The sequence below is a fragment of the Pleurodeles waltl genome, chromosome 7, assembly GCF_031143425.1.
Source record: "Pleurodeles waltl isolate 20211129_DDA chromosome 7, aPleWal1.hap1.20221129, whole genome shotgun sequence".
Classification (NCBI taxonomy): domain Eukaryota; kingdom Metazoa; phylum Chordata; class Amphibia; order Caudata; family Salamandridae; genus Pleurodeles; species Pleurodeles waltl.
This window is the reverse complement of record NC_090446.1, coordinates 933249864-933275038: the sequence shown is the minus strand read 5'-3', so window position 1 is coordinate 933275038 and position 25175 is coordinate 933249864. Positions and strand designations below refer to the sequence as shown.

Here is a 25175-nt window from a genome sequence, read left to right as displayed (position 1 = left end):
TGGAAAGAACTTTGGATTTGTTCTTAATTTTTTCTTTATGAACTTGAAAGAAAGGTTCTTCCAAAGTTAAGGCTTGGAGCTCACCGACACGTATGAGGGAGGTGATGGCAATTAAAAAGGCTACTTTTCATGAAAAGAATTGTAGGAAGCAGGAGTGAAGTGGCTTTAACGGTGGAGCCATAAGCCTTGTGAGTACAATGTTAAGATTCCAAGATGGAGCTGTAGGAATTCTTTGTGGAATTATACTTTAGTACTTCCAAAAACGCTTTGATAACTGGAATTTTAAACAAAGAAATATGCTGTCTGCTTTGAAGATATGCAGCTCGGTCTGCTAAATGTAAACAAATAGATGTGTAAGCTAGATTTGCTTTTTTGTAAGCGTAATAAAAAAATATTGTACAATGTCTTGTACTGTTGGGGTTGAGAGGATGAATTTTTTTGTTTGAGAATGGCAAACAAAATGTTTCCATTTTGCTGCACAGCATTGTCTAGTTGTAGGTTTGTATGCTTGTTTAAGGATATCCATACATTATTGTGGTAATTGTAAATAGCCAAATTCTATGACTTCAGGAGCCATGTCATTAAGTTGAGTGATTTGGATGTCTTATTTAGCCCTGTTTTTGTGTCAGGAGATCTGATCTGTTTGGAAGCTTTTGATGGAACAAATTAGTTCCAAAACTGTTGTGTACCATGGTTAACGCACCCATGTTGAGGGAAGATTGTTTTATCTTCTGGACCAGAAATGGTAATAGGAGGGGGGGGGGGTTATGCATAAGCAAATATTCAGATCCAACTCATCCATAGAGCATTGCCCTTGGACTGACGGTGTGGGTACCTGGAGGCGAAGTTTTTTGTTTTGCTATGTTACAAACAGATCTATTTGAGGTGTTCCTCACTTTCTGAAGTACTGTTGAAGGGCTTGCGTGTGCCTGCCCCTGGGAGATATTGTGCCACCATGTGAGTGTGGTGATAAATTGGCCATTTCCATATTGTTTATGCAAGATGGGACAGTTGATGAAATTGTCTCCCCCCCGCCAGTTTTTGAAGATAGTACATGGCAGTCAACCTTGTTGTGTTGCAACTGTGAAAGGAATGCTTTCATTGCCAAGAATACTGCTAGCAGTTCCAGGTAATTTGATGTGAAGAGACCGCTGAGTGTTGTCCCATATCCCCTTGTAGGAAGCTGTCTCTGTATATACTATATCAAAATGAGATCTAGTGTGCACAGAGTCCAGGGGTTCCCCAAGAGGCTTGACAGAGGCAATAATACTAATTCTCTCTTTGTGGTAGAGTGGACGGCCAGTTAGGCTTATCAGAGGGTAGTGTTAAGCATTTGTTGTACACACACAAGCAGTAAGTGAAAACACTCAATGACATAACTCCAGGTCAATAGGTTTTTAGATCGAAAATATTTTATTTATTTCTAGAACCACAAGATTCATTTAGCAGTTAAGTACATTAAACAAAAGGTACTTTGCATAGTAATACTTAGAACTTTGTATGGAATCAATGTACACAGTTTTCTTTAAAATGGCAAAAAGCTATTTTAAAAGTGGACACAGCAATTTTCAACAGTTCCTGGGGGAGGTAGGTAAAGTGTTTAAGGTAAGTAACAAACTTACGGGTTCAATCTCCGGGGCATAGGTAGCCCACCATTGGGGGTTCAAGATAACCCCAAACAACCAGCACCAGCAACACGGGGCCGGTTAGGTGCAGAGGTCAAACGTGAGCCAAAATAACATGGTCCCCAATAGAGACAGGGGGTACTCCGGTTCAAGTCTGCTTGCAGGTAAGTACCCACGTTGTCGGAGGGAAGACAAGGGGGGTTTGGAGGAGCACTGGAGGGGCCCCAAGTAGGCACAAAAACCACACCCTCAGCAGTACAGGGGTGGCCAGGTGCAGTGTGCAAACAGGGCGTCAGGTTCAATAGAATTCTATGGAGGAACCCAGGGGTCACTTAGGTGCTGGAGGGAGGGCACAGGGGCCTCTCGGGCAAGCCACCGACTGGGCAAAGGTGAGGCCCACCTGCTGGCCATTGCTGCACCAGTGGTCGGTCTCTACACCCCTGAACTGAGGCTGAGGAGATGAGCTCCCCAACTGTCATTTGAGGCATCTGTTAACAGTGAACTGAGGGACAGGATCTAAAAAGGGTTGCCCTTTCCTAAGGATTGGGTATTCCACCAATGTAGAGAGCAGTAAGACAGTAAGTCCAACACTAGATCTTCCATTTGACCCTAGGCATGAGACCATTGACAACAGACATCGTTGAAGAGGATAAGTCTGGCATGAGGCACAATGGCTATAAGAGATGCCTTCATCCCTAACAGTTTCCCAACAGTACTTAATGAGCATGTTTGGTTCTGTTTTAATGTAGCAACTGATGTCTGAAAAGCCTGAACTCGGGCTGAGTTGGGAAATGCTATTCCTAATTGTGTGTTGAGGGTAGTTCCTAAATAAGGTTGTATTTGGAGAGGTTGCAGATGAGATTTGATGTAGTTTATGGTGAACCCCAGAAAGTGTAGGAGATGAGTGTGTCTGACACTGTGAATGAACTGGCTTTGATGAGCCAATAGTCCAAATAGGGGAAAAGCATGTTTTTTTTTCTTCTGAGATGTGCTTCAACTATTACGAGACATTTTGACACTACTCCGGGAGCAGTTGACTCCGAATGGTAATACTTCGAATTGGTAATGTTTTCCTGCAACTACAAATCTTAGGTATTTGCGGTGAGCAGAACGAAAGGGAATGTAAAAGTAAGCGCCCTTTAGGTCCAACGCTGTCATGAAGTCGCCTTGTTGTAATAGGGGAATAACATCCTGATGAGTGACCATATGAAAGTGTTCTGATAGGATGTAGTGGTTTAAAGTTCTGTGATCTAATATTGGTCCGAGAGGCCTGTTTTTTGGGGATTAGAAAATACAGGGAGTAAACCCCAGTTCCTTGGTATGTAATGGTGCTGGTTCTATAGCCCCTTTTAGAAGGGAATGTACTTTCTCTGAGAAGAGTGACATCTTGTGAGTACGAGTGTAGATTTGGTGGAGTGGAAATGAGCTCCAGACAGTAGGCATTTTGGATAATTTGAAGTACCCATTGATCTGTGGTATTTGAGACCTTTGGAGGTAAAAAAAAGTTGTAACCTCCCCCTTACAGGAGTGGTGTGTGTTGGTATGTTTTGTTTTAAGTCAGTTTAGTGACGGATGAGGAACCTCTAGATGGTTTTCCTCTTCCCTTACTGTTGCCTCTATAAGATCCTCTGAAGTAACCTCCAGTGTATTGAGAGGAGGGTTTCGTTTGATTCATGGAATTTTCTTGAAATGATCTAAATCCGCTTTCAAATCCGGCAGGACGTTAAGTACCCCGGTGTGTGCTGGCTAGTAGGGCTCCCATAGCTTTGGCCGTTTGATTATCTTTACTTAAAGTTTCAAGTGTGGTATCCACTTGAGCCAAATCAATGCTCTTTATCAAAGGGCATGTTTAAAACTGCCTGTTCTACCTCCTGTTTAAATCATGAACATCTGAGCAAGGCATGGTGCCTTATATAATGACGCTGGTGTTATTACTACGTGCTGCTGTATCAGCAGCATCAAGAGTACATCTAACGGAGTTGTTGAAAATTGTTTGTCCCCCATTTACTATTTCTACCCCCCTTTTTTACGATTTTCTTCTGGTAGGTATTGTAAAGGTTCCTCCATAGCATCCCAGTGAGCTCTATCATACCTGGATAGCAACACTTGTGCATTTGCAATTCACCCGCGATTGGCTGGTTGAGCTGCCACTCTTACGTGCCACATCTAATTTATTTTTACTCTTATCAGGAGGAGGTGTGTCTCCTTTTGATTGGCTATTAGCCCTTTTGCGTGCAGTACAGGCAACAATATAGTCTGAATCTGTGTTTTTATATATATGAAGGATCAGTGGGTGCAGCCTTGCACTTTTTATCCACACTGGGAGTGATAACCCTTGATCTAACAGGCTCTTTAAATATTTTCTCTTCGTGTTTGAGCATGCCTGGAACCACTGGAAGGAATTGACTTTCCTTATGAGATGTGTCAAGGCTGTTGTAGGAAAATTCCACTGTTGGCATGGTTACCCCCTTACTTTGTCTTTTGTTGATGCCAGCTTTGATTGAAAGTGTGCTGGAACCCTGCTAACCAGGCCCCAGCACCAGTGTTCTTTCCCTAAATATGTACCCTTGTCTTCACAATTGGCACAGCCCTGGCACACAGAATAAGTCCCTTGTAACTGGTACCAAGGGCCCTGTGACCAGGAAAGGTCTCTAAGGGCTGCAGCATGTATTATGCCACCCTGGGGACCTCTCACTCAGCATATGCACACTGCCTCACAGCTTGTGTGTGCTGGTGGGGAGAAAATTACTAAGTCGACATAGAACTCCCCTCAGAGTGCCATGCCCACAACCCATTGCTGCCTGTGGCATCTAGCAGGCCTTACAGCCCTAAGGCAGGGTGCACTATACCACAGGTGAGGGCATAGTTGCATGAGCACTATGCCCCTACAGTGTCTAAGCCAATTCTTAGTCATTGTAAGTGCAAGGTAGCTATAAAGAGCATATGGTCTGGGAGTTTGTCAAACACGAACTCCACAGTGCCATAATGGCTACACTAAAATCTGGGAAGTTTGGTTTTAAACTTCTCAGCACAATAAATCCACACTGATGCCAGTGTGGGATTTATTGATAAATGCACACAGAGGGCATCTTAGAGATGCCCCCTGTATACCAGTCCAAACACCAGTGTTAGGCTAAACAGATCCTGCCAGCCTGCCACAACCAGACGGGTTTCTGGCCACATGGGGTGAGTGCCTTTGTCACTCTGTGGCCAGGAACAAAGCCTGCACTGGGCGGAGGTGTCTCACCTCCCCCTGAAGGAACTAACACCTGGCGGTGAGCCTCAAAGTCGCATGCCTGTTACAGCTCCCCAGGGCATCCCAACTACTGGAGATGCCCGCCCCTCCGGGGACAGCCCCCACTTTTGGCAGCAGGTCCGGAGGAGATATTGAGAAAAACAAGCCTGCCTTAAGAAATCCTCCACCTTGGTTTTGGAGGATTCCTCGAATAGGAATAGGGATGGAAGGAGGAACAAAGAGGGTGTAGCCAACCTCCAGGACAGTAGCAATTGGCTACTGTCCTCCAGGCCTAAACACACCCCTAAACTGAGTATTTAGGGGCGACCCTGAACCCAGGAAACCAGATTCCTGCAACCTACAAGGACTGCTGACCTGAAAACCCTGAAGAGACAGACAACTGACTTAGCCCCAGCCCTACCGGCCTGTCTCCAGACAGAAAGAACCTGCACAGCGACGCATCCAGCAGGGATCAACAACCTCTGAGAACTCTGTCCAGAAACAGCAACAAAGCAAGTAACTTTAAAGAAATTCTAACTTCTCACCAGAAGTGTGAGTCTTCACACACTGCACCCGATGTTCCCAGCTCGAGTTCAGGACAACCAACACTGCAGAGGACTCCCAGGCGACTCCAACAACGTGTACACCCTGAGTCGACCTCCCTGCACCCCCACAGCGACGCATTGCAGAGAAGATAGAGGCTCCCCCAGACCGTGACTGCCTGGTAACAAAGGAACCCAATGCCTGGACCAAGCACTCCACCTTTGGCCCCCAGGACTGAGAAGTACCACCTACGAGTGTAGGAGTGACCAGCAGGCGGCCCTCAACCTAGTCCAGTCAGTGGCTGGCCTGAGAAGGCCCCCTGTGCCCTGCCTGCATTCCCAGAGTGACCCCCAGGTCCCTCCATTATTTTCTACGGTAAACCCAACACCTACTTTGCACACTGCACCCTGTGTCGCTGAGGGTGTGTTTTGTGGGCTTGTGTGTGTGTCCCAGTGCTCTACCAAACAGCCCTGGTCTGCTCCCCGAGGACGCAGGTACTTACCTGCTAGCGGACTGGAACCAGAGCACCTCTGGTCTACACAGGCGCCTATGTTGGTTCGGACCTACTGTGAACTCTGCACCTGACTGGCCCTGTGTTGCTGGTGCAGTGGCTTTGGGGTTGCCTTGAACCTCCAACGGTGGGCTGCCTATGTCCAGGACACTGACTAAGTGCTTTACTTACCTGAAAAACGAACTATTACTTACCTCCCCCAGGAACTGTTGCTTTTTGCACTGTGTCCTCTTTTAAAATAGCCATTTTAACTAAAAGTGTGTATACTACGGTTTTAAATCAAAGTTCTATACTGATCTGTGTAAAGTACCTTACAATTTATAAACTTTAAAAATTTTGTTATCTTGTGGTTCTAAAAATAAAGAAGATTTCTATATAAAAACCTATTGGCCTGGAGTTAAGTCCGAGTGTGTGTTCTTATGTATTGCCTGTGTGTACAACAAATGCTTAACACTACCCTGTGATAAGCCTACTGCTCGACCACACTACCACAATATCGAGCATTGGCATTATCTACCTTTGCCACTATTAACCTCTAAGGGGAGCCCTTGGACTTTCTGCACACTAGCTCTCACTGAGATATTATATACAGAGCCAACTTCCTACACTCTTCCATTTAGTCACAGTGAGCCCTGTCATCCCTCACCAGAAGTGCTTGAGAATTTGCAATTCTTCACTGCTTTGCAGCTTGAGCAGCCACTCCTGCCCGCTGCGTCCAGTTTTTTACTCTTCTTAACTGGAGGAGGAGCATCCCCTGTGGACTGTTAGCACGCTTAATTACCACTATTGAGTCTGGTGGTAATTGTGCTTTTATGAAAGTTGGATCTGAGGGTTCAGCTTTATATTTCCTGTCTACACTTGGTGTAATTATTCTTTCCCTAACATGTTCTTTGAATATGTCAGTGGCATGTCGGAGCATGCCTGGTAGCATGGGTAGAAACTGAGACACTGTTGGTTAGTGTGTCAAAGAGGAAATATTCTTCGAATGGGTCTGTATGCATCTGCACATGATACACTGCTGCCCTTGCAATAACTTTGTTCTATGCAGTTGTATCCTCAGGGGGAGAAGGCCTTGCTGGATAAAGGTCAGGGTCATTAGGGGAATGGGATCTGAATCGTATAGATTCCATGGATCCATATCTTGTGGAACACCACCTAAATCATCTATGAGGTGGTGATGCTTGTGGAGAAAATTGTGGGTGAACAAAGGATGTAGGTGATTATGGTGGTGGAGTAGAGGAAAGCACTACAGAGTGAGGGGGGAGAGGTTGTTCTGAAGCCTTGACTTTCTTTGGAGACTTTTTTTAGGGGGAGGTGCACTGTCCAATATTTTTTGGAATGTCAGTCTCCTATTGATAGGAATAGAAGGCGAAGCCATGATCCTTCCTGTTGCCTTTTGTATGTGTATGTTTCGCTGTCTAGCGTCCATCACTTCCAAAATAGGCTCTACAGAAGAAGTGTCCTCTGGGAAAAATAATCTTTCCCCACTATACTTTTCGGTTCCAAAATCTTCGGTCCTGATAGCTTTTTTCGGGCCAAAATTTTTGGCTCTGAAGTAGATAGCAATGTCTGTTTCTTTGGTGCCAAAGTGTCCGATTCGACTGTTCAACACTATCCCGAAACAGACTGGGATGTGGTTGTCTCCTTGGTCAGTGCCGAAGGCATTTTGGTCTTTATAAATTTTAACCCCAAACCAGAGGATGGGGCATCTGGATGTATTTTTTGGATCCTACCATGGCCCGATGGCAGAGGAGGACCGATGACCAATTTTGAAGTCTTTTTAAATGTCTTCACTTGGTGAGATGCTGATAGTGTACTCATGTACTGCACTGGTGGGATGGACTGACTCTTGATATCCGAATCTTGGGCCAACTCAGAGTCTCGACTCGAAAGGGCTGACTGGTGTCCGACTTCTTCCTGTGCGTGCTCTTCTCCACAGATGTCAGGGGTAACGTCTCTTGTCTTTGACGCCATTTCTAATCTATGCATTCTTTGGCCCTAGGGGTCTTTTTGGATAGAAAAGACCTACAGGGGGTCACAGGTCTCTTCCGTGTTCTGGGGAGAGAAACAAATTACACATCAAGCGTTTATCTGTGTACAGAAACTTGGAGTGACATCTAGCGCAGAATCGAAACTGAAAACATTCCACTAGTCTATCATTCTCCAACGACAGCTTTTGAAGTAGGCTTTGAGAAGGAAGTTCTCTAACGGCTCAGTGCGGGGTTCCAGAAGGCCCAAGAAGGGTGTGGACACCCCTAATGGGGTTAAACCAACCCAGATGATGGGAGAGGATTGCTGTCCCTTGGTGCGCTGATAGGACATGTAGGTTTCGGGGGAGGTAGTCTTTGAGCTTCCACATTAAGGGGTGTGGTGAAAGGAGCTGCGAGGAGCAGTTATTTGTACTTCCCCCATTGCTTTGGCTGTCCTTGTATCCTGTGTGATCTTTTCTAAAGCTTAACAGACCTGTGAACCAAAGAGGTGCTCACCAAAGCCAGAGATATGGAGTCATGTGTGTCAGCAGAGCGCAAGTATTAACCACATGGGCAGCAGGGTCGGATGAGTTCAGGGCAAAGTGGATGGAGGTGTTGGATAGAAGCTTTCCCTCAGACCACTTTTCCTATGCTTTTCAGGAAGATATTTGGAGGAGCGCCTCCATTTTGTCCAAAGAAAGCCAACAAAATTAATTATGCGCCAGTGGTTGGCCAAATGAGCAGCTACCTTTTTTACTAACATCCAAGCGTTTGCTTTCCTCCTTTTCTGGTGGCGGGCCACCCCGATGGCCTAGGAGATGGCTCACTTACAAGCAGTGATGATTACCAAAGAGTTGGGCAGAAGTTGACTGCAAATGTAAATGGGGTCAGAATGGGAGGCTTTTTTTTATTTATTTTTATTCACTCTAAGAGTTAGAACCCAAGCCAGACAGGGTCTTTACGGAGTGTGATGTAACATCCCCTTGAGAATGGGGAGGTGTGGAGTAGTGAATGGAAAAAGAGGGTTTTGAAGAGGAAGTTCTCTAACTGCTCAGTGTAGGGTTCCACCTTACAAAAGGAGGAGCCCTACCAATGAGTTCCTGAAAGGATGTTTTATCATTCAGAGGCGAAAAATGGGCATGATAAAGTCAATTTTCTCTGGAGGGTCTACACCACAATAGTCCCATGGATCACCCTGTGGAGGAGTATCAAATGTACCATAACACTCCCCTCCCCAATATCCTTCCCATGCCCCCTCCCCCCCCCCAAACCCCCCGCCCCCAACTCCAGTCTGAGATGAAGAGGAAGGGAGAATGCCAAACAAACATGCACACATCTAGGCCAAACACTAGATGGCAGGAGTAGGCACACCATGTGTATCTACAGCCACTGCCTCACACAGCTTTTTTGTCATGTTTCCACCTAGGTTTTCGATGTTTATAATGTGTAATAAAGTAATATTTTTTGACAGTATCTGTAAGCAGTGTGTTCCCATGCAAACGCCTTGTAAAGAAACAAGCCATCATGGGTAGTTAGAAGTGTGAAACGCTGACTGCATGTCTCTTTTCTAGTGGGCTAATTTTATCACCAGTCAAAAATTAAAAAAACGGTTTTAGCAAGCACTGATCAAGTTTAGAACACATCAACCCAACATACTTAGCTTAAGTGATGAATAAACACTATAGTGCTATAAATGTATAGGGAGATGAGGCTGCCCATCTAGCTTGTGGTTACATACAAGATGCAATGTCTACAAAGATATATCAAGTGTTGCTAGATTAAACAATGGACTATCAGTGTAAAACAGTCAGTAGAGTCCCACCAGAAAACACCATATAAAGACCAAATGGGGTTGTTTTGGCTATAAACCAGTGGTTCCCAACCTGTGGTCCGGGAAGCTCTAGGGTCCGCAAAGCCTCCTTGGGGGGTCCGCGCCTGCTTAGAAAATTAAATAATATTAACAGATTAGGTCCCCAGCTTTCAGTAATGACTCAGTGTGGGGGGTCCCCAGAATCCAATTAAAATTCAGTGGGGGTCACCGAGCTCCAGTAATGATGAAGTGGGGGTCCACAGAAATCAAAAGGTTGGAAACCACTGCTATAAACTAACAGAATGACTAGACAAGGCTCTTCCACCCATGCATTTGTTAACAGACAAAGCACTCAAAAGTGTGCAGTGTAGATTCAATCTTTGCGCGGTCAGTCAGAAAACACTTACATCTGTCGTTTAATATAGTCTTTTAGAAGCTCTTGATCCACACTGTATAGTTCTGAGCTGCTCACATTGTCGTAATAATATGTGATATTACTAGCATACTTCCCACTGCGTGATCCATCAGAACTCTCAAATTTTCGATATGCATACTGGTAGTCAAAGTGAGCTGTAAATTGAAAAAAGAACATTATGCATCACTTGGTTGATCTATGACAATCGATCAAGCGCACCAAAAGAAAATGTATCAATAGTACAGTATTTAGTTAACACAAGAATTAATCCCTTAGGGCAACAGATACCATGCAACTGAAGGGAAAGTTACTTACTTGTAATCTTAGTTCGGCATTGTAGATATTTTTGCTGACAAACATTAGAACATGCCACGCTTTGCAGGATTAAAAAACACTACACATGTGAATTGAAAAGCACAGTAAATGCTTTCAGTCACACAGAAAATATCACAACCCAACCGTCTAAGCCTTGAACTCCGCACACACCTCACAGTCCTCAATGTTATGGTCTCTCAGCTGGAAAAATGTACACACCTGGTGAATAGCCTTTGGTAAAAACTTGTGTTGGCACTCCGGGCAGAACCTAAAGGGCATTTTCTATCTCTACCCTGGGTCAGGGTGCACCTAGGCACTGCATTCTTCAACCTCTTATTGGCTACCTAGATGCTCCCACCTACTTCATTGTTTCTAGGTGGATCCCTTGGTAACTATCCTACTGCTGATACAGCTGTGTTCTTTAATTAAAAAAACTTTGAATTTTCTTTTGACAAAATGACAGGAAAAAAATCTGAATATTGCAACCATTTGCAGGGGCTTCCGTGACAGGCATCCAATGTTGGGAAAAAGATGTACCAGGCAGGCACTAAATGGAGGCAACAGTTGAAGTCTAGCAATGGGGTCACTCTGGCGATGCAGGCAGGGTGCAGGGGCTTCTCGGGCCAGCCACCAACTGGGCTAGGATGAGGGCCGCCTGCCGATCACTCCTGTACTGGCAGGTGGTTCCTCTTGGCCTTGGGGACTGCGGGTGCAGTGCTTGGTCCAGGCATCTGGTTCCTTTGTTACCAGCAGTTGCAGTCAGGGGGAGCCTCTGGTTCCTCTCTACAGGCATCACTGTGGGGGTGCAGGGAGGTCAACTGAGGTAGTCCACGTTGTTGGGAGTCACCTGGGAGTCCTCTCTGCAGTGTTGGTTTCTCCAAACTCAAGCTGGGGGCGTCGGGTGTAGTGTGTGAAGACTCACGCTTCCGGCGGGAAGTAAGTCTCTTTAAAGTTGATTTCTTGTCAGTTTTGTAGTTGTTTCTGGACAGAGCCGCTGTCCTCGGTAGGTTCTTGGTCCTTTAGGTGCAGGTCAGGCCTTTGAGTCAGAGGTCGCTGGTCCCGCTGGACGCGTCGCTGTGCAGGTTCTTTTGATTCGGGAGACAGGGCGGTAGGGCTGGGGCTAAGTCAGTTGTCACCTCAGTCGTGTCTGCGGGGCTTTCAGGTCAGCAGTCCTTTCTTCAGGTTGCAGGAATATGATTTCCTGGGTTCAGGGTCTCCCCTAAATACTGAATTTAGGGGTGTGTTTAGGTCTGGGAGGCAGAAGCCAATGGCTACTGCCCTGGAGGGTGGCTACACCCTCTTTGTGCCTCCTCCCTGGGTAGGGGGGGCACATCACTATTCCTATTGGGGGAATCCTCGAAAACCAAGATGGAGGATTTCTTAAGGCAGGGGTCACCTCAGCTCAGGACACCTCAGGGCTGTCATGACTGGTGGGGGGACTCCTTGTTTCTCATCTCCTCCAGACTTGCCGCCAAAAGTGGGGGCTGTGTCTGGAGGGGCGGGCATCTCCGGTAGCTGGGATGCCCTGGGGTGCTGTAACAGGCATGAGCCTTTGAGGCTCACCACCAGGTGTTAAAGTTCCTGCAGGGGGAGGTGAGAAGCATCTCCACCCAGTGCAGGCTGTGTTCCTGGCCACAGTGATAAAGGCACTCACCCCCATGTGGCCAGAAATTCGTCTGGTTGTGGCAGGCTGGCAGAGACCAGTCAGCCTAGCACTAGCAGTTGGGCTAGCATGCAGGGGGCATCTATAAGATGCCCTCTGTGTGCATTTCTCAATAAATCCCACACTGGCATCAGTGTGGATTTATTGTGCTAAGACGTTTGATACCAAACTTTCCAGTATTCAGTGTAGCCATTATGGAACTGTTGAGTTCATGTTTGACAAACTCCCAGACCATATACTCTTTATGGCTACCCCGCACTTACAATCTCTAAGAATTGGCTTAGATACTGTAGGGGCATAATGCTGTAGTATAGTGCACCCTGCCTAGGGCTGTAAGGCCTGCTAGAGGGGTGACTTACCTATGACGCAGGCAGTGGGTTGAGGGCATGGCACTCTGAGGGGAATGCCATGTCGACTTAGTCATTTTCTCCCCACCAGCACACAAGCTGAGAGGGAGTGTGCATGTGCTGAGTGAGGGGTCCCCAGGGTGGCATAACATGCTGCAGCCCTTAGAGACCTTCCTTGGCCACAGTGCCCTTGGTACCAGGGGAACCATTTACAAGGGACTTAGATGTTCCATGAAAATGTCCCTACGTAAGGATGTGTGTTTTTCTATGAATGTCAGAGACAAAACATGTACCGCGTTCACCGGCAAATTATCTTACTGCAGCCTTGAAAGAAGCACAGAGTGAACAAGAACGTCTTGTTTAAGAAAATTGTGCTGGCCTAAGCAGAAACACCTTTAGAGAAATAATAAGACGACCTCAGAAGTGGCTATGGTAAGAATAATAAAATGAAGCTTAATAAATATATATCTAGGTTAAAGTGCACAGCAGCAGGCCTAGTATGCTAAAATAACATGCATGGAGCTATAACTAAAAAGGATACACAACAGAACCAGAAGATTAAAAAAGTCTCATTGGGGAGCGCTCTTTTGGGAACTGTCTACTCTTAAGTGTAGGGATAGGCTCCTCACACTCAATTGTGCAGATGCTGAATCATATGACCACATGAAGGCTACCCTGATGGAGGGTTTTGGTTTCACCACTGGGTATAGAACTAGTTTATGGGGGCTCACAAAACCTCAAGCCAGTCCTGGGTTGATTTTATAGACTACTCCCTGAAAACACTGGTTAGTTGGCTAACTGTAAATGAAGTGCATGACTATGATGTGCTTTAAAACTTGTTTATGAAAGAACATTTTAAGTAACTGCTTCAATGAAAAGTTGCATCAATATCTGGTAGACCTATGTCCAATTGCTCCCCAAGAATTGGGAAAGAAGGCAGACCACTGGATCAAGACTAGGATAACCAAGACTTCCACTGGGGTGACCAAAAGACAGGGGTTACAAAGCCTCCCCAGGAGAAAGTGGTTGATCCTCCTAGAAGTAAAGAAAAATATTCCTCTGGCCCCCAAAAACCTGTCCAGGTGGGTGGGCCCCAAGACATCCCAAATCAAAAGTGGGTACAGACAGGGCACCAGACCAAGGCCACTTTCGTACAAAAACAATTCTGCTAGCAAAACCCCAGGGTTGAACAGTGTAGCCATTGGGGGATGATGACTCCGATGAGGTCTTCAGAGCCTTCAACTGGAAAATGGGCCCAACAGGTGAGTTGGAGATTCCAGAGGGGAGCAGACACGTCCACCACCTTCTGGTGAATGGAATACCAGCCACTGCCCTGAGACACCTGCACCAGTCACACTATTGTGTATGACAAGCTGATGCGCTCAAACAAGTACATCCCAGGGGTGACTACCATAGTAAGGTTTAGCCCAGAAAAGGGCACAAACAGGCCTGTGGTTTTAGTGCCCATAGAAGTGGGTGGGACCTTTAGCTGGAGAAGGGTGGTAGTCCGTACAGACCTCCCCCTTGATTGTCTCCTTGGAAATGATTAACCAGAGGTTGGTCAGAGCCCAAGAAAAGAGCTGGTCCAGTACCAACCATTTCCCAAGGATTCTGCAGGTACTACCCCTGCAGTGTCTAAAGGTAGGCCAAAGAAGAGGAAAAAAATATAAACCCCTTCAGGAAGGGTGGACAACCTTTAGCCAAGGTTCCAGCACGACAAGGATATTCTGCTCCAGTAGGTGAGAACTCCAAAAGTCGCACTGGTAAAGTCCAACCACAAGAAGTCCTGACTAGTCAGGCAACTGTTCAGCATGAGGGGGTGGCTCCTCAGCTAACAAAAGAAAGAGTGGAAGGAGTCGGTTTACTACAAAATGGGGCAATGCCCCACTCTACCACAGCAGACAACCACCCAGAATCCAAAGAACCTGTAGCTTAGCCCCTTCCCTTGTGGGTACCTCTAGCCCCAAGATAAAAAGGATGGGCGAAGAAACTAAAACACAGAAAAGGTTGGGTCCTATCACTGTTGAGTTAAGTCAATTGCGCAGAGGGAATGACCTAGACAGGAGGATATAAGGCAGAGTAGGCCCTGCAACCAACATCCTGTTTCCCTACTCTTCCTTACCTGACAGACTAGATGGACTTTCCCGCGCGAGTGTAAGCGCGAGTGTAAGCGCGAGTGTAAGCGCGAGTGTAAGCGCGAGTGTAAGCGCGAGTGTAAGCGCGAGTGTAAGCGCGAGTGTAAGCGCGAGTGTAAGCGCGAGTGTAAGCGCGAGTGGTTAGGGGGGCAGTGTTTGTGTAGGAAACTGGCACTTGTTGCAGTTACACCTCCCCACCCCTCACTCCCACTTTTTGCTTATATTGATGCTGACTTGATAGAAAATGTGCTGAGCTCCTGCTAACCAGGCTACAGCACCAGTGTTCTTTCCCTAAAACTATACCACTGTTTCCACAACTGGCACACAGATAAGTCCCTTGTAAAAGGTACCAGTGGCACCAAGGGCTCTGTGACCAGGGAGGATCCCTAAGGGCTGCAGCATGTGTTGTGCCACCCTAAGAGAACCCTCACCTAACACATGGATACTGCCATTGCAGATTGTGTGTGTTGGTGGGGAGAAAGTCAACATGGCATCACCCTCAGGGTGCCATGCCCACAAAACACTGTGGCATAGATACGTCATCCCTCTAGCAGGCCTTAAAGCCCTAAGGCAGGGTGCACTATACCACAGGTGAGGGCATAGCTGCATGAGCAATATGCCCCTACAGTGTCTAAGTCTATTCTTAGACATTGTAAGTACAGTGTGGCCATATTAAGTATATGGTCTGGGAGTTTGTCAAAAACTAACTCCACAGCTCCATAATGGCTATACTGAATACTGGGAAGTTTGGTATCAAACTTCTCAGAATAATAAACCCACACTGGTGCCAGTGTTGGATTTATTAAAAAAAATGCACACAGAGAGCATCTTGGAGATGCCCCCTGTATTTTACCCAATTGTTCAGTGCAGGACTGACTGGTCTGTGCCAGCCTGCTGCTGAGAGATGAGTTTCTGACCCCATGTGGTGAGGACCTTTGTGCCCTCCGAGGCCAAAAACAAAGCCTGCTCTGGGTGGAGGTGCTTCACACCTCCCCCCTGCAGGAACTGTAACACCTAGAAGTGAGCCTCAAAGGCTCAGGCTTCGTGTTACAATGCCCCAGGGAACTCCAGCTAGTGGAGATGCCCGCCCCATGGACACAGCCCCCATTCTTGGTGGCAAGTGCAGGGGAGATACTGTGAAAAACAAGGAGTCACCACCCACCAGTCAGGACAGCCCCTAAGGTGATCTGAGCTGAGGTGACCACTGCCTTTAGAAATCATCCATCTTGATTTTGCAGGATTCCCCAATAGGAATAGGGATGTGCCCCCCTCCCCTCAGGGAGGAGGCACAAAGAGGGTGTAGCCACCCTCAAGGCCTCCCAGACCTAAACTCACCCCTAAACTCAGTATTTAGGGGCTCCCAGAACCGAGGAAGATAGATTCCTGCAACCTGAAGACAGACTGCTGACCTGAAGCCCTGCAGAGAAGACTGAGACACCAACTGCTTTGGCCCCAGCCCTACCGGCCTGTCTCCCCACTTCGAGAAAAACTGCAACAGCGACGTGTCCCCTAGGGTCCAGCGACCTATGAAGCCTCAGAGGACTACCCTGCATCTAAAAAGGACCAAGAACTCCCGAGGACAGCGGCCCTGTTCCAAAGAAACTGCAACTTTGCAACAAAAACAACTTTTAAAGACCACACATTTCCAACCGGAGGCGTGAGACTTTCCACTCTGCACCCGATGCCCGCGGCTCGACTTGCGGAAAACCAACACTACAGGGGAGACTCCCCGGCGACTGCGACCCCGCGAGCAGCCAGAGTTGACCCCGTGAACCTCAGCAGAGGGAATCCAGAGGCTCCCCCTGACTGCGACTGCCTGCTTCAAGGAACCAGACGCCTGGTAAAGACACTGTACCCGCAGCCCCCAGGACCTGAAGGATCCAAACTCCGGTGCAGGAGCGACCTCCAGGTGGCACTCTTCCTAGCCCAGGTGGTGCCCCTACTGCTCGACCACACTACCACAAAATAGAGCATTAGAATTATTTATTTTTGCCACTATCTTCCCTCTAAGGGGAACCCTTGGACTCTGCATGCTATTTCTTACTTTGAAATAGTACATACAGAGCCAACTTCGTAGAGCCTAGAGTTAGTAATTGAGTGTGCTTTATGTAATGCCAGAGTGTGTGCTTTATTTAATGCCTGTGTGTGTACAACAAATGCTTTGCACTACCCTCGGATAAGCCTAACTGCTCAACCACACTACCACAAAAGAGCATTAGTATTCTCTACTTCAGTCTCGGTTAAGCTTCTGGGGAACCCCTGGTCTATGCACACTGTCTCATTTTAATATAGAATATACAGACAGTTTCATACACCAGTGCAGTCAACTTAAACAGTGTTTAAGTTTAGTGCTGCCTTGTGGCCCCCTGGTACTTACCTCAACCACAGGAAATCGACCCAGACACCACTTTACTCCACTGGTTAACATTGGGCACCTGATACCAAATTTGACCTCGGCACTCAGCCGCCGCTGTGGGTGCAATCTTGGCGCCGATTTGAATCTTGCCTGGTGTTGACCTAATACCCCAGAGATGGGATTTGAAGTTGAGTACTTACCTGCAAAACTGCATTCTTGTTTTGCTCCCATTGGTTAACATTGAAGACTCGAAATTGCAGTGTTGATTTTTGATCCTGGTAAGTAATGAAAATGTCACTTACCCAGTGTACATCTGTTCGTGGCATTAGTCGCTGCAGATTCACATGTTTGGCACAGTCCGCTGCCTGGTGTTGGGCTCGGAGTATTACAAGTTGTTTTTCTTCGAAGAAGTCTTTTTTGGTCACGGGACCGAAGGACTCCTCCCTCTTCGGCTCCATTGCGCATGGGCGTCGACTCCATCTTAGATTGTTTTCCCCGCAGAGGGTGAGGATGGAGTTGTTTGCTATAAATAGTGCCCATGCAATGGAGTGAATATGTATGTACGTTAAGAGTTTATAATAATTATTTACAAATGTACAAATGTTTAAGATTTAAGATCTACTTCTAAACGGCTACAGGCTTCCCGGGGAGGCGGGAGGGTACATGTGAATCTGCAGCGACTAATGCCACGAACAGATGTACACTGGGTAAGTGACATTTTCAGTTCGATGGCATATGTTGCTGCAGATACACATGTTTGGCATAGACTATAAAGCAGTTACCTCCCCTAAAACCGGTGGTTTAGCCTGTAGGAGTTGAAGTAGTTTGGAATAATGTTCTTAGTACAGCTTGGCCCACTGTAGCTTGTTGTGCATTTAGTACGTCTACACAGTAGTGTTTAGTAAACGTATGAGGCGTAGACCAGGTTGCAGCCTTACATATTTCGCTCATAGGAATGTTTCCTAGAAAGGCCATTGTAGCACCTTTCTTTCTGGTTGAGTGTGCCTTTGGTGTAATAGGCAATTCTCTTTTGGCTTTAAGATAGCATGTTTGAATACATCTGACTATCCATCTAGCAATGCCTTGTTTAGAGATTGGATTTCCTATGTGTGGTTTTTGAAAAGCTATGAACAGTTTTGTTTTCCTGATTAGCTTTGTTCTGTCAATGTAGTACATTAGTGCTCTTTTGATGTCTAATGTATGTAGTGCCCTTTCAGCCACGGAATTTGGTTGTGGGAAGAACACTGGCAATTCTACTGTTTGATTTAAATGGAATGGTGAGATTACTTTTGGCAGAAATTTTGGATTTGTTCTTAGAACTATTTTATTTTTGTGTATTTGAATAAATGGTTCTTGTATGGTAAATGCCTGTATTTCACTTACTCTTCTGAGGGATGTGATTGCAATGAGAAATGCGACTTTCCAGGTTAGATATTGCATTTCACAGGAATGCATGGGTTCGAAAGGTGGACCCATGAGTCTTGTTAAGACGATGTTAAGGTTCCATGAAGGAACTGGTGGTGTTCTTGGTGGTATAATTCTTTTTAGCCCTTCCATGAATGCTTTAATAACTGGTATTCTAAATAGAGACGATGAATGAGTAGTTTGTAGGTAAGCAGATATTGCTGCGAGGTGTATTTTTATAGATGAAAAAGCGAGATTCGCTTTTTGCAAATGTAGTAAGTATCCTACTATGTCCTTTGTAGAGGCATGTAATGGTTGTATTTGATTGGTATGGCAGTAGTAAACAAATCTTTTCCACTTAGATGCATAGCAGTGTCTAGTGGAAGATTTTCTAGCTTGTTTTATGACCTCCATGCATTCTTGTGTGAGGTCTAAGTGTCCGAATTCTAGGATTTCAGGAGCCAAATTGCCAGATTCAATGATGCTGGGTTTGGATGCCTGATTTGTTGTTTGTGTTGTGTTAACAGATCTGGTCCGTTGGGTAGTTTGACATGCGGTACTAGTGAAAGGTCTAGTAGAGTTGTATACCAAGGTTGTCTTGCCCATGTGGGTGCTATCAGTATGAGTTTGAGTTGGTTTTGACTCAACTTGTTTACTAGATATGGAAGGAGAGGGAGAGGGAGAAAAGCGTATGCAAATATCCCTGACCAACTCATCCATAGAGCATTGCCTTGTGATTCGCGGTGTGGGTACCTGGATGCGAAGTTTTGGCATTTTGAGTTTTCTTTTGTTGCGAACAAATCTATCTGGGGTGTTCCCCAAATTTGAAAGTATTTGTTCAGAACTTGGGGGTGAATTTCACATTCGTGGACTTGTTGGTGGTTTCGCGAAAGGTTGTCTGCTAGTTGGTTTTGTATTCCTGGAATAAATTGTGCTATTAGGCGAATGTTGTTGTGAATCGCCCACTGCCATATTTTTTGTGTTAGGAGGCACAATTGTGTTGAGTGTGTTCCTCCTTGTTTGTTTAAATAATACATTGTTGTCATGTTGTCTGTTTTGACAAGAATGTATTTGTGTGTTATTATGGGTTGAAAGGCTTTTAACGCTAGAAATACTGCTAACAGTTCTAGGTAATTGATATGAAATTTTGTTTGGTGTATTTCCCATTGTCCTTGAATGCTGTGGTGATTGAGGTGTGCTCCCCACCCTGTCATGGAAGCATCTGTTATAACGTATTGAGGCACTGGGTCTTGAAATGTCCGCCCTTTGTTTAAATTTTTGCTGTTCCACCATAGAAGCGAGAGGTATGTTTGGCGGTCTACCAACACCAGATCTTGAAGTTGACCCTGTGCCTGTGACCATTGTGATGCTAGGCACTGTTGTAAGGGTCGCATGTGTAGTCTTGCGTTTGGGACAATGGCTATGCATGATGACATCATGCCTAGAAGTTTTAGCACAAATTTTGCTTGTATCTTTTGGTTTGGAAACATAGCACTTATTACCTTGTGGAATGCCTGCACTCTTTGTGGACTTGGAGTGGCAATTCCCTTTGATGTGTTGATGGTTGCTCCTAGATATTGTTGTGTTTGACACGGTTCTAGGTGTGATTTTGTATAGTTGATGGAAAACCCCAGTTTGTGAAGGGTTTGTATGACATATGTGGTGTCGTTTGCGCATTTTTTTACTGTGTTGGTCTTGATTAGCCAATCGTCTAGGTAAGGGAACACATGTATCTGTTGTCTCCTGATGTGTGCTGCTACTACTGCTAGATATTTTGTGAACACTCTTGGTGCAGTTGTAATTCCGAATGGCAACACTTTGAATTGGTAATGTATTCCTTTGAATACGAACCTTAGGTACTTTCTGTGAGAAGGGTGTATTGGTATATGAAAGTACGCATCCTTTAGGTCTAATGTGGTCATGTAATCTTGCTGTTTGAGCAGTGGAATGATGTCTTGTAGTGTGACCATGTGAAAATGGTCCGATATGATGTAGGTATTTAGTGTCCTGAGATCTAATATTGGTCTTAATGTTTTGTCTTTTTTTGGAATTAGAAAGTACAGGGAGTAAACTCCTGTGTTTTTTTGTTGTACTGGTACTAACTATTGCATCCTTTTGCAGTAGTGCTTGAACTTCTAGTCCTAAAAGTTCTAAATGTTGTGGTGACATTTTGCGTGTTTTGGGAGGGATGTTTGGTGGGAATTTGTGGAATTCTATGCAATAGCCATGTTGGATTATTGCTAATACCCAATTGTCTGTTGTAATCTGTTGCCAAGATTGGTAGAATTGGCTTAGTCTTCCCCCCACTGGTGTTGAGTGAAGGGGTTGCATGACTTGAAAGTCACTGTTTAGGTGGAGGTGTTTTTGGAGTCTGGAATCTTCCCCTACTCCTTGGGAATTGACCCCCTCTATATCCCCTGAAACCTCCCCTTTGGAATGAACCCTGATATGGTGTGGTTCTTGTTTGTTGGCTGGTGGTGTCTGTGGGTTGGCCACGAAACCCCTCTCTAAATGGAGTTTTTCTAAAAGAGCCTCTGCTCTGCGGGGAGTAGAGTGCGCCCATGGCTTTGGCCGTGTCTGTGTCCTTTTTAAGTTTTTCAATGGCTGTGTCCACTTCAGGGCCAAAAAGTTGTTTTTCGTTGAAGGGCATATTAAGGACAGCCTGCTGGATTTCAGGTTTGAAGCCTGAAGTGCGGAGCCAAGCGTGTCTCCTTATGGTGACAGCAGTGTTGACTGTTCTCGCTGCAGTATCGGCTGCGTCCAGTGAAGAGCGGATTTGATTGTTTGAGATCGTTTGTCCCTCTTCAACTATTTGCTGCGCCCTTTTTTGGTATTCTTGGGGAAGATGGTCTACGAGAAGTTGCATCTCATCCCAGTGTGCGCGGTCATATCTGGCCAGCAGCGCTTGAGAATTTGCGATGCGCCACTGGTTGGCTGCCTGTGATGCTACTCTTTTTCCTGCCGCATCAAATTTTCTGCTTTCTTTGTCCGGAGGAGGGGCATCGCCAGATGTATGGGAATTTGCTCTTTTGCGAGCTGCCCCTACTACTACGGAGTCAGGTGGTAACTGCGAAGTAATAAACACTGGGTCTGTGGGTGGTGGTTTGTATTTTTTATCCACCCTTGGGGTGATGGCTCTTGATTTTACAGGCTCTTCAAAAATTTGTTTTGCGTGCCGTAACATCCCTGGTAGCATTGGGAGACATTGATATTGGCTATGTGTAGCCGAGAGGGTGTTAAATAAAAAATCATCCTCTATAGGATCGGAATGCAGTTGGACATTGTGGAATTCTGCAGCCCTAGCCACCAGTTGCAAGTAGGAGGTACTGTCCTCTGGCGGTGACTGCTTTGTGGGGTATGAATCTGGATCATTGTCCGGCACTGGGGTGTCGTATAGGTCCCAAGCGTCTTGATCCTGATTATCTTGACTTATGGTAGTTTGCGCTGGTGAGTGCATTTGTGGCGGTGTTTGTGCCGGCGATGCCTGTTGTGGTGGAGAGGGCGGAGGCGTGACTTTTTTGACCACTTTGGCATGTGGTTGTGCGTCATCCTTGAGGAGACCGATCCTTCTTTTCCTCATTATTGGGGGAAGGGTTGATATCTTCCCTGTGTCTTGCTGGATGTACAGTCTCTTTTGTGTGTAGTCTGATTCTACACTTTGGAGCTCTTGTCCAAATCTGTGCATCTGGCCACTTATTCCTTGTTCCTCTGTGTAGGATGAAGGTGTGGAAATTTTCGGCGCCGAGAGAGAATCTTTTTTCGGCTTCGGCACCGACAGAATTTTTGTTCCTTTCGGCATGGAGTCTCGGTGCCGATGTTTTTCGGTGCCGGTATCTTGTTTTTGTCTCTCGGAGCCGCTATCTCGGCTCCGAGGTTGCTCCATGGCGGTCCCTCGACCGGAGTCGGGTGTCTTCGCTATGGGCGTGCCCTTTTTCGGCGCCTTCGACGGGTCGCCTGTTTTATGGGTCGAGCCATGGCCTGTTGGCAGTGGCGTCCCCTGGGCTTTCGTTTTCTCGATGGTTTTACTTTGACGTCTTACTCACAGTTTGTTGCTGTTGTTCGACGTCGGAGTCTCCGGATTCTGAGTCCGGAACCGAGAATGTTTCCTCTTCGTCGTCGAAACGTTGTTTTGTCGGCGTGGACGCCATTTGTAGATGCCTGGCTCTTCGGTCCCGGAGTGTTTTTCTGGACCGGAAGGCTCGACAGGCCTCACAGGTATCCTCCTTGTGCTCGGGGGACAAGCACAAGTTACAGACCAAGTGCTGATCTGTATAAGGATACTTACTGTGACATTTTGGGCAGAAACGGAACGGGGTCCGTTCCATCGGCTTCGATGTCGCACGCGGTCGGGCCGACCTGGCCCCGATGGGGGAATCGAAGCTGCCCCAAAGTCTTCCGATGATCGGTGTCGATGTACCTAACTATCCCGATACCGAACGGAACAATACCGACGCTTTCTTCCGAGATTCTGACTAACTTTCCGAACCGAAACACGGAGCGAAAAGGAATACGTCCGAACCCGACAGCGGAAAAAAACAATCTAAGATGGAGTCGACGCCCATGCGCAATGGAGCCGAAGAGGGAGGAGTCCTTCGGTCCCGTGACCAAAAAAGACTTCTTCGAAGAAAAACAACTTGTAATACTCCGAGCCCAACACCAGGCAGCGGACTGTGCCAAACATGTGTATCTGCAGCAACATATGCCATCGAACTTTTAATTATAACAAAGTTCTTTGGTTCAAAGCAAGCGAATGATAAATATTTTTTTTAATTTGGTCTGGGTTTCTTCTTTGAGTGCACGTCATTTGTTGCCTCAGAGTACAACAAATGCTTGATAAGCCTAACTGCTCGCCCACAATACCACAAATAGAGCATTAGACCAATCTATTTGGTCTCTGCAAACCTTTGGGGATCCACTGATCTCTGCACGGTCTACTTTATTTTAGTGCACCATATAGAGAGCCAGGTTCCTACACCGGGGAAACTGGAGGCAAGACAAATGGTAAAGATGCTACACATTGCAAACATTTTGTATGGCATTTCTGACCCGTTTTGACGAACTTTTCAAGATCTAACATGGCAATAAATACTTGCCAACCCCAGGCGTTACCAGAAATGACTAATTCAGCTTTCTCAAAGTAATCAGAGAGCCAATGTTAGATAAAACCTTGCACCTGATGCATAAGTGCAATGCAGCATTTCTAAAAATCATAAGGTGCTTGCCACTTCTTAGGTGGTGATTAACTACTATGTAGTAAAGCTGCAGATTATCTTAGAGCACCCAAAAGGCATACTACCAAGTAACTACCTATTGGAAGGCCCCACAAAATCCTTACAAATTACAATAATATGCTTGTGCCAGAGTTTATATTAACTTGTCTTCTGGGGCAAAAATACTGCCTCTGCCCAGCTTCCATGCAAGAATATTTGCAGGACCCTACAGAAATATCCTATGTATTTTGTTTGCCTATTGCATGCACACACTTCAGGTAATGTTAAAAAAAAAAAAAAAAAAAAGATTACGTACAGCGAGGGCCTCCACGACCACGACCTCTCCCACGTCCCCTGCCACGACTCCGGCCCCTGAAACCACCACGCAAAGCTCCTTCACTCTTTACACTTGAGGTGTCATCATGATCAATCCAGTCACGATCTTGCTTGTTGTCAGGGAACCACCCTAAAAAAAAAAAGTCAGAGGAAGTATTAAGTGCAAAATGGAGATGCAAATGAAGGAAGTTACCTTTAACACTGGAAAATGGAAAAGGCCGTGCCTTACTTCAGATAGCTTATTTTTTTGTAATTGGGTGTTAGCAGGCTACGAATGTTACTCAGTAGTTGCACAAACCATTAGTACTGCAGCCCATTCACTGGTATTAACAAGATGTCTAACTCCTCTTTCGTGAGCCAAGCGCCTAAGTTACAAAGTCTCAGCTAGAGAGGCTCTTCTATGTCACTCAATTGTAAGCTCCTACTTCTTGAGTGTAAGGTGACGCAATGTTGCAGTCACAGGTGGGTCATACAACTGAAAGTTTGTAGGACTAAGAACCTAAAACTACCTATAATCCTAGAGCGCCACCACAGAGATTATTAAATTCATGAACACAAAACTAACTTTGCTCATGATCAGGATCCAGAGCATTTATAGTGAGAAATCTTTACAAAACTTACCTATGTGGAGCCAATCCCATGTTTTGTTTTTTAAACCACTGAAATTTACTTTTAATTATACCAAATACAACAGGTAAGCAAACTTCTATCAAAAAGAAATGTTACTTTTGCAGAGTGAATCATATATGGATTCACATGCTGTGCATAATTCCACCATCCAGTGGCTGGAGGGCAACTGTTTTGTGGGTGGCGCGGTTGACCACCATTTGGTAGTTTGTCCATCCCTAATGACATCAAACTTGCACCCAATTAGTTCTAGTGCATGGCTGCCATCTTAAGATTTAGTTTTCTGAATGTAGGATGGACAAGCTCAGAAAAAGTAACTAAAAATTTGACAGATCATCAATAAAAACAGAAGAAAATTCACTCAGTAACACCAGAGAACTTGAAACATCACAAGGGCCTCTAACTTCTACGTACCAAGGGAACACAGTCCTAAGGGTTGCAAGGCCTGTGCCGAGTTTCAATCTAAGATGCTCATAGTGAGGGAGAAACCGTGTTGGGTGCCCTAAGCCAGTGTCTAGGCACAGAAGTAAACTCTCCCTCCAGAATCTGTTTGTCCAGAGACTAGAAGCTCACTGAAGATAATGAGCTAAGCTCAACAAGGGGAGGAGGATGCATAAGGTGGCATGATCAAGATCCAAGAGGGTACCGAAAGAAGCAGACCATAATCAGCAAA

At 45.8% G+C, this 25175-nt stretch overlaps 1 protein-coding gene across 2 annotated transcripts in view; it reads right to left on the bottom strand.

Moving 5' to 3' along the window:
• The window catches only part of LARP1 (La ribonucleoprotein 1, translational regulator), a 547470-nt gene that overhangs the window by 279415 nt on the left and 242880 nt on the right, over window positions 1–25175 (bottom strand). For both annotated transcript variants that reach the window (XM_069199616.1, XM_069199617.1), the window contains exons 6-7: window positions 23856–24005; window positions 10102–10264 (exon numbers count right to left, since the gene is read on the bottom strand). In XM_069199616.1, the coding sequence (XP_069055717.1) occupies window positions 10102–10264; window positions 23856–24005 (313 nt within the window). The remainder of the gene's footprint in view (window positions 1–10101; window positions 10265–23855; window positions 24006–25175) is intronic.